This window comes from Podarcis muralis, chromosome 11, assembly GCF_964188315.1.
Source record: "Podarcis muralis chromosome 11, rPodMur119.hap1.1, whole genome shotgun sequence".
NCBI lineage: Eukaryota > Metazoa > Chordata > Lepidosauria > Squamata > Lacertidae > Podarcis > Podarcis muralis.
Window position 1 is genome coordinate 57,772,643 of NC_135665.1, and position 15,200 is coordinate 57,787,842.

The window sequence follows — 15,200 nt, forward strand, 5'->3', positions numbered from 1 at the left end:
ATAACTACCCTAGTAGCTTGTGCATAAAAGTAAATGGAAAGCTATTTCCATTGCCGGTAAGCTGTTGAAATTTTTGATGGCGCGTCTGTTTTAAACTTCTTGTAATCCTGACTTGCCAGCCCAATGGGTGCTATACCATCCTGATCCACTGGCCGTAAGGAGGGCTCATGGGAGTGGTTGGGTGCAGGGATACCAAAGGATGTTAAAAACAGAGTGATCTGTTCAAGTGCTTTATTAAAGAAGGCGTAGACTTACAGCAAAGCAGCGTGCTAGTTCTCGTAGCTTTTGCAGACGCATGACAGACTTCGCAGCAAGGAGATGTCTTGTCCGCACCCAAGCAAACATTTATACATTTTTTATGCAACAAAGAAGCATACATCATTTAACCTGACTAGCTGAGGGCATAGGTGGCAAGTATCCAAACCTTACTGATAGCTCCCCTTTCCTGGGCTTCGAGCCCAGCACCCCAAGCCCCACAGATAAGGGTAACATCAAAGCAAGCCAATTAGCCTAGATCAAAGCAAGCGAATATAAACATATACGAGCTCATTGCTGTAACAACTACTAATTAATTTTGGGGTCATCTTGACTACCAATATGGCATTAGCAAAGCTTCCAGAACAGTTCACCTTTGGTTCAACACAAATAACCTCTGCCACACAACTACCCATAAATGTCTCTAGAATGAAAGTTGTGGAACTAAATAACTAGTATTTGGATCTGTGAAAAAATACAGTGACAAAACTTGGTTGATGCTGCATCAGTGTGCATTATTCACAGAGCAGATTTGGAAATCCTTTATTCACAGCTTGGAATTTCCCCTAATTTCCTTCTCTGACATAATAATAATAATAATAATAATAATTTTATTTATACCCCGTCTCCCCCAGCTCAGGGCGGCTAACAAGCAGTAATAAAAATAAGTTGAATGAATGCAACTTAAAAACAAAATTAAAATACAACATTAAAAGATTGAAACATTAAAATATTAAAATGTAGCCCCATCGCAGGAGGAGAAAGGAAAAGAAAAAAGAAAGAGGGGGAGGGAATCAAATTGGCTCCAAGCCAAAGGCCAGGCGGATCAGCTCTGTCTTACAGGCTCTGCGGAAAGAAATCAGATGCTGCAGGGCCCTGGTCTCTTGAGACAGAGCGTTCCACCAGGCCGGAGCCAGAGTTGAAAAGGCCCTGGCTCTGGTTAAAGCTAATCTAACTTCCTTAGCGCCCATGACCACTAGGGTGTTGCTATTTATGGACCTTGAGGCTATCCGTGGGGCATACTTAAAGTTACTGGTGTGGTGCTGTAGCCAAGTTTCCTTTCCCGAAGTAAAGCTTCGAGTAAACTAACAAACTAACTTTCTTAAGGAACTTATTTCATAAAGAAGTGATGCAGTCCTTTCTTCCCTCCCTCAAACTTAAGTTACTAAGGCTGCAATCCTATATGCACATTTGGGAATAAGTCCCACTGAACCCATTGAGGCTTACTTCTGAATAAACATGTATAGGATTGTGCTGTAAGGCTCACGAAAGAAATGGATGCTTGGCAAATGTTTTAACTTCCATTGAAATCAATGGGACATTGGTGTTTAATTTTAGCTTGCATATGCTGTAACTTACTAGAAATTGCAATGTTTTGAGCAGTCTCCAAAGAGAAACTATATATAAATGAAAAAATGATTTTTTTGTCTGTGTTTTTTAGGGATATGCTCCACCACCCAAAAATGGAATTGAGCAAAAGAGGCCTGGGCGCCCCTTGAATATTACATCTCTAGTCAGGCTATCCTCTGCAGTGCCAAATCAGATTTCTATTTCCTGGGCATCTGAAATTGGAAAGGTAAATTGAAATCTTTCCCTCTTGCAAAATGACTTCATGGAAAAAAATAAATGTAGAATTGTTTTGAATGAAAAGTGTAAATCCTTGCCTTGGGTTTCTAGTGACCTACGTGCATTGAAACAGGAGGGTTGGCAGCTAGAACACAGGTCCAAACATGGGTGAGGCTGCACCATTGTGCCTACCACACGGTGGTGAAGAAGAAAGCTAGCTTCTCCACCACCGCTGCATCTGCAAGTAGCTGCCCAGCAGAGCTTTGCCTAGTAGTGAATTGGCTTGTGTCATCTGGCCTAGAGTGCATTGCTCTGACACCCTCAGATGCCTGTTGGGCAGAGATGACTTGGCCGCAGTATTCCCTGCTCTGGTAACTTCCAGACTGAGTTATTACAAAGTGCTCTAAGTATCGCTGCCCTTGAAGATCATAGAATCATAGAGTTGGAATAGACCACAAGGGCCATCGAGTCCAACCCCCTGCCAAGCAGGAAACACCATCAGAGCACTCCTGACATATGGTTGTCAAGCCTCTGCTTAAAGACCTCCAAAGAAGGAGACTCCACCACACTCCTTGGCAGCAAATTCTACTGTCGAACAGCTCTTACTGTCAGGAAGTTCTTCCTAATGTTTAGGTGGAATCTTCTTTCTTGTAGTTTGGATCCATTGCTCCGTGTCCGCTTCTCTGGAGCAGCAGAAAACAACCTTTCTCCCTCCTCTATATGACATCCTTTTATATATTTGAACATGGCTATCATATCACCCCTTAACCTCCTCTTCTCCAGGCTAAACATGCCCAGCTCCCTTAGCCGTTCCTTCCAAGATGACTTGGAAACTTCTGTTGTCCAGAATGCAGTGGCAAGATAAGGCTGGGGTTACCTTCTGATCTTCCATAAACTGATTTAAAACCACTGCGCTTGTTGTTTCCGGGCCCAACTCAAGGTGCTCACGTTAGTGTTTAAAGCCCCAAGTGACTTAGGACCACAATGCCTGTAAGACTGCCTCCTTGCCTACAGACCCTCTTGGGTGCTAAGCAGGGCGGAGGGTGCCCTCTTGGTTGCTCCTTCACCCACAGAAGCTTTGTGGCACCTCTGTGGCTGCTCCTAAATTGAGAAATTCCCTTCCCATAGTGGCGCATCTGGCACTTTCGTTATACGTCTTTCAGTGAATGCTGAAGATGCGCCTCTTTATCCTGGCTTTTGGCATTTGAGAGGTATATTATTAGGACCCACTTTATTTTTGTAATTTTAGATTATTTTAAATGGTTTTTAATATTGTATAATAATGTTTTAATATTAATATTGTGTTTGAATTGTTAATTGATGTAACTTGCCCTGGGACCTTCAGGTGAAGGGCGGATAATAAATTGTAATAGCAATAAATAACTCATTCATGCAACACTCTTTCTCTTTCTTAACTTACAGTGGTGCCCCGCAAGACGAATGCCTCGCAAGACGGAAAACCCGCTAGACGAAAGGGTTTTCCGTTTTGGAGGCGCTTCGCAAAACGAATTTCCCTATGGGGTTGCTTCGCAAGACGAAAAAATCTTGTGAGTCCCCGCGGTTTTTTTTCGCTCCCCCCCCCTTTTCCTAAGGTGCTAAGCCGCTTATCAGCTGTTCCGCTGATAAGCCGCTTAACAGCTGATCGCTGAAAGCCGCTAGACCGCTGTAGCGCTAATCCGCTAAGCTGTCAATGGGCTTGCTTCGCAAGACGAAAAAACCGCTAGACGAAGAGAATCGCAGAACGGATTCTTTTCGTCTTGCGAGGCACCACTGTACTATGATCTGCTTCTGTGTGTCTTTCTGCTGTAAATAGAGGCTTGCTGCTGCTGCTGCTGTTGTTGTTGATGATGATGATGATTTGTATACCACCTTTTATCTGAAGATCATTTGTCTATGAAAAATACCTTTTCATTCTTTCACATTTCCTCTCCTGTAGAATTACTCAATGTCTGTGTATCTTGTACGCCAACTCACTTCAGCCATGCTGCTACAGAGGCTAAAAATGAAAGGTATTCGAAACCCTGATCATTCCCGGGCACTAAGTGAGTAGATCATTCTTGTGTTTTTCTTCCTTCGGTTACATGTTTGTAATGGGCTGTAGGTTTCCAATAAAAGCAATTGGGTGGCTTCTCATCAGGGTGGTTCTTGGCATCCCATGTGGCTAAGTGTGAGGAGTAGCAGGGTATTATTGCCAGAGTGCAGAAGAAAATGCTTTTTTTTGGAAGGGCCGTTTTGACATCTAATAGGAATCAAAAGTGTTATTTTGACTTCCTGAAGCATTTTACAATATCGGACCATGAATATGTATACTGACAGGGGCAGTAGCTAGAGTGTCAGGGTAGGGTGCAGGAGGCCCCATCTTTAGATACTTGTGTAGCCATGAAGTTTACTGAGTGACTATCTCTCAGCCTTGCCTGCCTTGCTTGCAGGGTTATCACGAGGATAAAATAAGGTAGGAGAGCCATGTATGTCAATTTGTGATTAAAAGGTAAAGGTACCCCTGCCCGTACGGGTCAGTCGTGTCTGACTCTAGGGTTGTGCGCCCATCTCACTTAAGAGGCCGGGGGCCAGCGCTGTCTGGAGACACTTCCGGGTCACGTGGCCAGCGTGACGAAGCTGCTCTGGGGAGCCGGCACCAGCGCAGCACACAGAAACGCCGTTTACCTTCCCGCTATAAAGCGGTACCTATTTATCTACTTGCACTTAGGGGTGCTTTTGAACTGCTAGGTGGGCAGGAGCTGGGACCGAATGACGGGAGCTCACCCCGCCGTGGGGATTCGAACCGCCGACCATGCGATCGGCAAGTCCTAGGCTCTGTGGTTTTACCCACAGCGCCACCCACGTCCCCCAATTTGTGATTATTAGTATATAACTAATAACGGAAATTCAAAAGACAGTTGCAAAGTAGCATCAGCTCCCCTTAAAACAGTGGTATACCCAAGTCCCGTTTTTTAAAACTACTTTGCTTGTTTAAATTGGTTTTACTGAGTTACCTTTGCCATCAACCTGTTGAAATTTCATTAAGGGCAAAATACTATTTCGCATTCTACTTTTACAAATTGCCTTACTGAAATACTGGGAATATGCTAGGTCTAGAATGAACCTTGCAACAATTTCTGAGCCTGGTGTTGAAGTGCAGATTTTTGTTTCTGCATACACAGTTGTAGAGGATTCTGGAGCTGTTCCAAATACCCAGCTGGGCTGTTAGAGTGTCTTGCATCATGTCTCCTATGCTGCTTAAGTCTGGTGGCTGCCATTCAGAACTCTGGGGCACCTCTTCACCTTGCAGCTTCCTCCCTTTCCCTGCAAGAAGAAAAAAGCACCACTTAGATTTGCATAGGCAGCTGATTGGTGTGAGAGCAATGTCCCAGCAACATGCTCTAAATCCATTCATCTTACAGATTTTATATAGCAATTGTATTATAGATGGGAAACTTCACATTAGGAGTTCTAATGTACAGCTTTGAAATTTTGTCAGTACCATTATCATTTTATGTTGAATTTACAAATTCTTGAAATAGCTAGGCCATATATTATTCTCTCAAGCTTTTGAGTAATTAAGAATTGCACATTAAAAGTTATAGTCCAGCAAGATATTAAAGCATTTATTTTAAATCTTTCCCCCATTCTTTTTAAAAATAATAGTTAAAGAAAAACTCACCGCTGACCCAGATAGTGAAATTGCGACTACCAGTCTGCGAGTATCATTAATGTGTCCCGTAAGTAGAGTTGGATAATAGCTTGGAATGATGTCTTATAGGGAAATTATTTGCTTTGATTAAAACACTTTTTGTTTCAGCAAGGCTACCCAGAATCCTAACTTGGTCACATTTTTAAATATTTGCTGATTGTATCTGAGTATTATTGTCTTAAGTAAACTGTTTAGAGGTTATACATTTTTTCTGAACAAAATAAAGATTAAGAGGTAGACTCTGCAAATAAGTATGTCACTAGTAATACAGTATATGCAAGTTGCTACGGTTTGCTTATTTATGTGGAATTTGGGTTCTAGTATGGATTTCAAAGCCCCCTAAATTATAAAGAGAAAGCTGATAAGATGTTACTGCATCTTCTAAAGATGTCTGGTAGAACTGGTTTTATTTTATTTTTAAAGGTTTTACTGTATTGGGTTTTTTTAGCAGTAGTTGTTGTTGTTTGAACTTAGATACTTAGAGATACTTTAATATATTAAGTGGTACATAAATTGCCTGAACACTAAATACACACATACTGTTAGTGGGAGCCCTCCTAAGCCCAAAGAAAAGCCACTTGATCCATTCACATACAGAGCTGGAAAGATTCTGAATCAAGGTACCCAAATGTCTACACTTCCATCACCATCTCCACTAACATAACATCTCTGATGGGATCTGTGAAGTGTGCAAGTCTCATGTCCACGATATGTAGTGCTGCCCGTGGCATTTGTATGTGGCACTTTACGCAACACGAAAACTTCCTTCCTTGCTTAGGGTGTGTCATTTTATGAGGTGAAGCTTAATTTTTTTCTTCAGTGAGGGGTATTAAAAATAGGTTTTTGGGTGTGAGGAATTAAAATCTGCTATTTTTGTGATTGGACAATATTTAGCTCGGTGAGTCTATGTTTTATGAAGAATTACATAATCTGCTTTTGGAAAAACCAACAAATTTAAATTGTACCTTCTGAAAATGCCAGGTAATGCTTAATATTAATAATATAGAATATAACTGCAAGTACTTGGTAATCATTTTTAATGATTCCTATGCAGTTTGACACACATTTTACTTACCACCACATTTTCCCTACCAAGCTGAACTAAATTATATTAATTTAACAATATCTTTTGAATTTCCAAGTTACGTTACAACTTTTTATCACCCCTCATTTTTAGAATTTGAAAGTTGAAAGATTCAGCATGCCCTACAATGAGTTTGATTGATCCGTTATGGGCAGCAATCTGATGGCTGAGAGGCTGTAACTTGGGGGGGGGGGGCGCGGTGGATCAATGAGGAGTTTGCCCCTTACCTAGGGAGTCCCACCCACACTGTAGATTGCTTTCATGTGAGGATCTAGGCTCCAGACTTCCGCAAACAAGCAAGGATTGTCTGGTTTTGTCTTTTTCATAAAGGCACCCAATTCCATTCGCTAACAATGGCTCTCTCTCACCTCCCCACCCTTTCCTTCCATCTCTGCCTCCCTACCTTTGACGCCTTTCACTTTCTACGTGACCTGGTCTCCAGCTGGGGAAAATGCGGCTGACAATTCCCTGCCGTGCCGTTACTTGTACCCACCTGCAGTGCTTTGATGCTGCTCTCTATCTACAAATGAATGAAAAGAAACCCACCTGGATATGTCCTGTGTGCGACAAGAAAGCTGCATATGAGAGTCTCATCTTAGATGGGTAAGACGAGGAGGCGGTATCTCGCTTTTTCAGGCAGCAGTCGCTGTGCTCTTAGAACTATAAAAGCAGTTTGCTGCGTTCAGTGAATTAACAGCGGGAGCTGCCCAGCAAGGAAGCTAGCATTGTGTCTTTCCAGAGGCATGTGTTTGGTTGTGGTAAAGCCATAAAGAATTGGAACAAGCCTGCATTTGAAGCTTGGAACTTATAGCCCATGACACACTCCACTCTTTAATCACAACTTGAACGATCACCAGCATTACCCCTTTGGCCTATATAGATCTAATGTGATAAAAGGGTTATAACCTTTTAAATTGCCAACCAGCTTCTAGGGCTATAGACCTGGCTTGAGACTTAGTTTGCTCCCATCAGAGGTCTGTGAACGGCTTTATTATATGATTGAGGTGACAAGCAGTTAATTTATGAATGTGAGTCGCAGGGAATCCTGATCCTGTCAGATGGTTCCAAAGGCTGATTAACTAGCTGTTGTCTCATGATCGGAATCTTTATCGAACCATGTGGAACACAAGGATTGATGTGGGACTTTAAGTAAAGTATTAATCTGATTTATAAATTTACCTTCGAGCCGTTTTGAAATATCAAATTCAAAATTCTTTGATCTAATATCTCAAACCTATTCTCCACAAAAATTCGCCCTGCACGGCTAGAGGCCTCATACCTTGCCAAGCTCAAAACAATTTGTGGTTCATTACCAATCACTCAGTCCCAGAATGAATACTGGTAGGACTCAACAGCAGCTAGTTAGCTGTAGCTCACATGGGTAAGAGCCATTGGGTTGGCGTGGAGCTGGGACCTCCTTTTGGAAGGGAAGCTTCACTTTCTAAGGCAGCCGTCACTTGAAAGGCACCATCAGAACAGTCAGCGGACACAAACTTGTAACGTTTAATGCTCTTTTCCAGACTCTTTATGGAAATTCTAAACGAATGTTCAGATGTAGATGAGATCAAATTCCAGGAGGATGGTTCCTGGTGCCCTATGAGGCCGAAGAAGGAGGCTCTGAAAGTTGTCAGCCCTCAGTGCACCAAGGTAGAAAGTAAGTAACTTGGAATTCAGGCCATGAAACCCCTGTCCCAGTTGACGTGGGAACCTATCCAGGCTGACTGTTTACTCCTGTTTGCAGAAGAGGCAGCAGATACTTTTGCCTCCTTGCAGAAACTGCCTCCCGGTTCCTTCACTATCTGGCTCAGAAGCTGGGCGTGATTTTTTAACGTGTCTCTCCAGAAGACAAATACCTACCTGGCCTATTCTTTCAGATCTCCATTCATCTGTTTATCCTGTTACTTATCTGTTAAGTCTTGCTCAATGCTATTTTTCTAGAAAAAGAGGTGCCGGAACTCAGCATGAACATCTCCCTAGTTCTATTATAGTGGCATTGGCAGACACCTGAGAGGTGCCGGAACTGAGTTCCGGCTGGAAAAAAGCCCTGGTCTTATTCTTGATTTCTTTTTCTGAGCTTTGTTCTCCCTACATAGGGAAACGAAAACCCCTAAACTTTTGTTTTCTCTCTTCCCTGCTTCTCATGGCACCAACAGGGAAGTGCTGTAGAACAAAGTCTTCCAAAACAACCCTGCTTCCGAAGAGTTACACTTCTGAAGCATCTGTCCTCCATGCCCTGCCAAGTCAGAAAGGGGACTCTAAAGACCCAGCAAAGCACAGCTTAGCTGCAACTCCACTCGGCTCAACAAACAAGGGAAACTGCTGGTGGAAGTCCCTGCCAGTGTGTCCAGACCTTCAAATTCTCAGGTGCAGAACGGAGCAGGGCATATCTATCAGCAGTATCCCAGTTCTGATCTGCCCTAGTGGACGACTCTGCCTGTTTGCAATCAAATGCCAAGCAAAAATGACATTCCTTTCACAGGCCACCAGGTGGCTGCAGAGAGTCATTGGTACAGTCCTAACAGTTCCTGTACAGCCGTGGGAATATATTTGTCAGATAGCAACTCCCCATCGTTCCAAATGTCTGCCTCTCTGCAGGGTCCTGGATGCTACCCTTTCGTATCTGGCCAGAATGATGCAATTCTGCACCTTTTTCTGCCTCTATCCTCAATGCTCAGTTCATTGAGAGAATTAAAGAGCCATAATTGTTTATAATTGAGCAGCTGTATAAAAGAAGAGTAAGAAAGCACACCCAAAAAAGGGGAGGCACACGCCGTTCCCCTCTTCCTCCATGGAGTCTCCCTAGCCCAGTGGAAAAAAGTCAACCAGGCCCCCAGCATGAACCATGCCAAGGCTCTCTCATCCTTTTCTAACTCCTCAGCTGAGTTGAGGGTAATCTCCTGATTCACACTCATTGGCATGAGACAGAATTCTATATTTAAAAATCTTAAGGATTCCACAATAGTCAGTTTACTCCACCTCTGGATGTAGTTTCTTCTTAGATTCAACAGCTCTTGTTAGGAGCAGGTCTGGAGAAAGACAGAATCAGTAAGCAAAAGAACCCATAGGCTGCAAAGGACAAGAGTGAAGGGTTGAAACTTTCCTGGATCTTTGAACTTGGTATCTGGGATTCTTCATGCTCCCACCCCCTTGGCCTCACTGCAGAAGAAATGGTGAGTCCAGCCTGCAGCCGAATAATGTAGTCATTCCTTTAATGGAGAAAAGCAGAGTAGCAACTCAGTTCAAACAGTTTGGCCACGAGGTGTGTGTGTGTGTGTGTGTTTGTTTGCAGGAGGGTAAACATCACCTCTGTTGCACTTTAGACAATTGCTTTGCAATTTACTCCTTTCAGCCTTATCACCAAAAGTGCACATCACCTCCTACCCAAAGACAAGGAGATCCTATAGCCTTCATCTTGAGCAGTTGCACTTTTTCTTTCCAGGTTCCAGCATGGTCAGCAAGCCCTGCTCCACGCCAATCAGTGAGGTCAGCAAAAAGAAAGTTGACGTCATTGACCTCACAGCTGAGAGCTCGTCTGATGAAGAGGAAGATGCGCCTCCCAAAAGGAAATGCATATATATGTCTGACACACAAGCAAGTCCCACCAAAGGGTTGGTTAATTTTTCACGTGAATAATACTATCTGTCCTGGTTTGTTTGTCTATCAGTTCCCCATCCTGGCAGTTTGGGTTTGGTTTTCTCTTTTCTGCTTGTACATCATTAAGTAGATGTGCTGAGTCCATCTCTTGCCACTCTACCCCTGCTTTCTTGGAATCCTCTTCTCTGATTATTTCCTGTTTGATTAAAGATGCCCAAACGCAGCTAGCTGTGTTAAGGCAAGCAAAATTCATTTTTGAAGAGTCCGTCTGCAGGCAAATCAAATCTCACCCTGGGTTTAGGAGTTAAGAAATGCTATTGCTTTAGTCTGTTTCAGAGGAAATATTTCTCTCTACAAAGTGCTCTTCTAGCTCCAGAGTCCAAAATGGTGTGTAAGGTAATTCATATAGAAGTTCTTGACCTTTCTTCCTCTTCAAGCAGTGTGGATTACACTGGTTTTTGGCCACTGTAGATTGTACACCTTCGCAAAACAAGAACACCCCCAGGTTTCGCCAACTGCTGATCTGTGCACTGAGTGATCTCCCTATGGTCCAGTAGGAGGCAGGTTTTTAGAAGCAAGATCTGGCCAGGGCCCCTCCCAATTCCCATTGGGAACCTGTCTCCTAGTTTGCCAATATGTTTTGCTCTGAGGGAACCAGAGCGTCAGGATACATAGGCTTCTGATTGGATGAATCAGGAGTGCTTGCTGGCACACAGAGTTGGCGCTGGCTGTCTTTTTGACCAATCTGGTCTTTTCTCGCATTGCAGGAGGAGCTCTTTCGATTGCTCTTCCCCACATACTCCAGAACAGAGGGGGTTAATCATTTTTAGGCTGAGGGCAGCATTGACCTATGGGGCTGCATATCAGAGTGGGCGTGGATTTTGCTGTCTACACAGTTCAGCGTTGGGAGTTTTGCTTTGAAATAACGTCTTTTATGTGCTTGGTGTGGCTGGATTCTGCTTTGAAAATCCTCTTTGACTGCAGCTCTAAAGAATGCATTTAGTGAATTGTCCTGATGGCCTGCCTTGGGCCATGTTGGCAGGATGAGCATCCAGACAGAGAAAAAGGAAAATGCTTACAATAAAGACCCACACTGGTTGTGTGTATTCTGATGACTGAGTCTAAGAGGGCTCAGCTGTGCACAGCTTACCTTCCTGCTGACTGCTGGGTTGTTTCTGACATTCCACCTTCTGCTTCACCCACAGGGTGCTCATGTATCAGCCGTCTACTGTACGAGTGCCTGGAGTGAGCACAGTGGACCCTTCTGCTATTCCACCCTCATTAACGGACTACTCCGTACCATTCCACCACCCACCAATATCAAGTATTTCATCAGATTTACCTGGTAAGGCTTCTTTTTCTGAACTCAGTTCTGTTATCAGTTGGGGCAGACGCAACTTAAGAATCAAATCGGCATAGGATTAGAGGATAAAGGGTAAAGAGAGAGAACCATTTCATCTCGTTTTTATGTCTTCTCGAGCAGGGAGAGGTGAAATAAAATTAATCCTGGGTCTTGCCAGTTCTCGTCATCCTTAACCCTTGCACCACAATGTAACATCGAGATTTCTCCTTGATGCCTCTTCTTTCAATGCAATGTTTTTTCTTCTAGGTTTGGATTTTCTTTCTTTAATCCCAGTTGACCCACAGGTAAATATATTCATTACAAATTATTTACTTTTGCTTTTTTTCTTGCTTAAACTGGAATAACGTAGACATGAGTGAAGGGGGGGGACCCTTCTGCTATCTGATTGTTAGATTTGGGGCATTTTTAAAAATTACCGTGACTGCTCTCCCATGGTAGCATTCCCATCTAAGATTTGCGACTGAACGTTTTAACATCCTCTGCGAGGTGTGGGTTAAAAACATGAAGCAGTAGGAATAATTTCTTGAAGGAATGCTTTTATCATTTAATTTCACTGGCTTCTCCTTTCTTTCTCCTCCCACCCCTTTTAAGCAGGCCCATAAGGCAGCACGCAGATGGTTTGTGGTTAGGTTACTTATAAGGATGGCCAATAATGTACCGAGTTGACAGGTTCCTTGTAATCTTAGCATGCCTGTCTAATGGAGAGATTTCAGAGTTGCCCTTTTTGAGCCTTGCGAAACCGTATTAATTGACCTTGTCTTAACTTTGCTTACTCTAGCCTGGATGCTTGCACTTTTTTCCCCCCTGTGTGTTTTGTCTCTCTTCCTTATCTGCACCATTGTTTGTTTCAAGCAGTACTGTCCTCCTATGTTTTTGGATAGTCTCACCTCGACGTTGCCAACAAGCACCACCCCCGGCAACATCATCACCTCCACCAGCCACCACGAGAGCAGCACTCGCGTTAGCTCCTCAGGCCGGAGCGAGACGGCAGTTATCACCAGCAGCAGCGGGAGCAACATTCCTGACATCATCTCTCTGGACTAAAAGCTGGCAAAATCTGCCCATCTGCAACTGCACAGGGCTTGTCCATTCACATGCCTAAATCCCTGGACCATCCGCAACTTGGACCTTATTTGGGGTATTTATTTGAAAGGAGCCGGGGGGGAGGGAAATGCTTTGGATTTTTTTTTTTACCCTCTATGTGGATTGACAGTACCACAACAAGAGGGCAGGAAACTGACTGGAAGGATTATATTTTTGTTGTCTTGGGGCTTTTCCCCCCTGCTCAGCTTGGGAAGAATGTGGTCAGTTTGAGGACGCCAGCCCATCAAGCTTGCTCTGAAGAAACTGACGTGGGTTTACTATGTGGATTCCAGGGCAGATTCCATATTTTGATTTTATTTTCTCGTTACATTTAGCAATAATGTGAACAGTTTTGTTAAAAATCAAAATGCACTTAATTTCTCTGGAATAACAGATGAAAGGACAAGAGGAAGTTGGCAATTTCTTCAGTGGAGGACAAACTTTTGTGAAAATAATAGGTGTATAAACTATGTTTGCCTCTTTGCTTCTCCAGTTGCTTCACCATCTCCTTCCTAAATCTGGATATATATTTTTTTCCTATTTGGAAGCTCATGCTGCTTGGAGAATAACAACTGCGAAAAAGGCACAGAAATGTGGGGGGAAGGAATGCTATGCAAAGGTCAGCTTCACAAATCGAATCCATGTTCACAAAACAAAGAATTCAAAACCCAGCAATTAGCTTTCAGGACAGGATTATCAGTTCTCCGTGGATGAAGGAAAAGAATTTCTGCTTCTTCAAGTCCTACAAAATGGCCAGTGCTTCAGATTTGCGTGTGGTGCTAAGCCTCTGCTGAGTCAGCTTGTGTTATGCCATATTTTGTAGCCACAGAAAGAATCTATGCCCATCATGAGGTAGAAACTCTTTTTACAACTGTCCAATCCACATTACTTAAGTCAAGTTGCTGCTAGGAAGATTGATCCTCATTCCCTTTAGAATAGTTATGAGAACGATTTACTTGACTGCATAGATGACATAGCATTTCAGATCTCTACTTTGGAAAAAATAAATAAACCAATTTTGCCATTTGAAGAGGCTAATGAATGCTTTGGGTACTGGGGGTAGGTTTATACTTTGATGCAGCTAGTCCTGGTTCAGACGAGGACATCCTGAAATTGCAGGAGGCTACATGTAAAACATGATTTCATTGATGTAAGATTCCCTGATTAGGAAGGAAATCATCCTAGTAATTCCTGCTTTACTGTGCTTGCCAATCCATGTCTCTCCATACAGTCAATCCTGTTTCTGAACACCTCCGTTTTGGCTCCTGAATGCCGAAAACTCGAAACTGTTCCGGTTTTCGAACGACTTTCAGAAGCCGAACATGCCACACAGCTTCCATTTTGAGTTTCCCTATTGTATTGGGGCTTCTGCTTTCGGCTGTCAAACGTTACGGAAGTTGGAACGTATTATGTTCAACAACCAAGGTTTGACTGCATAAAAAGTTCCTGTGCCATTAGTAGTAATAGAGAATTTTAACCAGTGTGTTCTGAAGAGCCACGTACCTCCAAGCCCCTCCTTTAATTTGCAAAAAGGTAATGATCCATAGCATTGAAAGGCTGTTGCTGTTCTTCACTGCATTCTCACCTTTTCATGCTTAAATTGTTGACACTTTCAGCTGTATGGCTAAATACTACAGTGCTACTTCTGATTCTTTACCACACTGTTGATATTCTGTTGCCATTTTATAGACACATTTGCTTGCAGGAATGAGGAGATATCTAGTGGTGGTTACACTTCAGATGTTTTGAAAACTTAAACCACTGGGTAGAATTTAGTTTTACAGTGGTACCTTGGTTTACAAACTTAATCCATTCCGGAAGTTCGTTCTTAAACCAAAACCATTCTTAAACAGAATCGCGCTTTCCCTAATGAGGCCTCCAGCCACTGGTGCCCTTCCACCGTTCGGCTTCCGTTCTTATACCGAGGTAAAGTTTGCAAACCAGGACACTACTTCCGGTTTTGCAGAGTTCATAAACCGAATAGTTCGTAAACCAAGGTACCACTGTACTCAAGAGTAGACCCACTAAATTAATGGACCTTAACTGTTGAGTTTTGCTCAGGGTAGATTCACTGAAGTGAACAAACTTCAAGCTTCAATACAGTCTATTGCTTTCAGTGAGTACTGGTATCATTCATTGTTTTCTTTTTCCATTCTACCTCCAAGCAACCCATTCTGCTAAGTCAATTCTTAGCTCACATGATGGGTTTTACATTGTGCCAGTCTTCATGTGTCTGCTAATTTGTAGTTATTAAAAGTAACCTGGTGGGGGGGGTTTGACTTTAAAGCCATACCAGTTGCTAGTTTGAGACCTCCAGTCCTTGAGCAGCTTGCAGCATTGTAACACTGCAGGTCCCAGGAGGGGAGGCAAATTCGCTAAGTCAGGTACTGTCTTTTATTGGAAGTCTCTCTTACATTTTTCAGGGTTGAAATACAGCTCTTTGCAAAAAAATTCCTGCAAGTAGATGGTTTAGAACTTTACTCAAGTCTCAAACGTGTCTCCAGGGCAGTAGTTCTCATCTGTTAAAGCTACTGTTTGTACGTAATAGGGCAATTGCAAATAAG

General features: G+C 43.0%; 1 protein-coding gene across 1 annotated transcript in view; it reads left to right on the plus strand.

The window, feature by feature from the left end:
- PIAS2 (protein inhibitor of activated STAT 2) overlaps positions 1-13,666 on the plus strand; it is a 26,413-nt gene extending 12,747 nt beyond the window's left edge. Inside the window, exons 4-13 of the mRNA XM_077935946.1 lie at positions 2-56; positions 1,697-1,831; positions 3,758-3,863; positions 5,467-5,540; positions 7,039-7,199; positions 8,117-8,250; positions 10,036-10,204; positions 11,396-11,535; positions 11,800-11,837; positions 12,406-13,666. Of these exons, the coding sequence (XP_077792072.1) occupies positions 2-56; positions 1,697-1,831; positions 3,758-3,863; positions 5,467-5,540; positions 7,039-7,199; positions 8,117-8,250; positions 10,036-10,204; positions 11,396-11,535; positions 11,800-11,837; positions 12,406-12,597 (1,204 nt within the window). The 3' untranslated portion in view covers positions 12,598-13,666. The remainder of the gene's footprint in view (position 1; positions 57-1,696; positions 1,832-3,757; positions 3,864-5,466; positions 5,541-7,038; positions 7,200-8,116; positions 8,251-10,035; positions 10,205-11,395; positions 11,536-11,799; positions 11,838-12,405) is intronic.
- Positions 13,667-15,200: the final 1,534 nt, after the last annotated feature.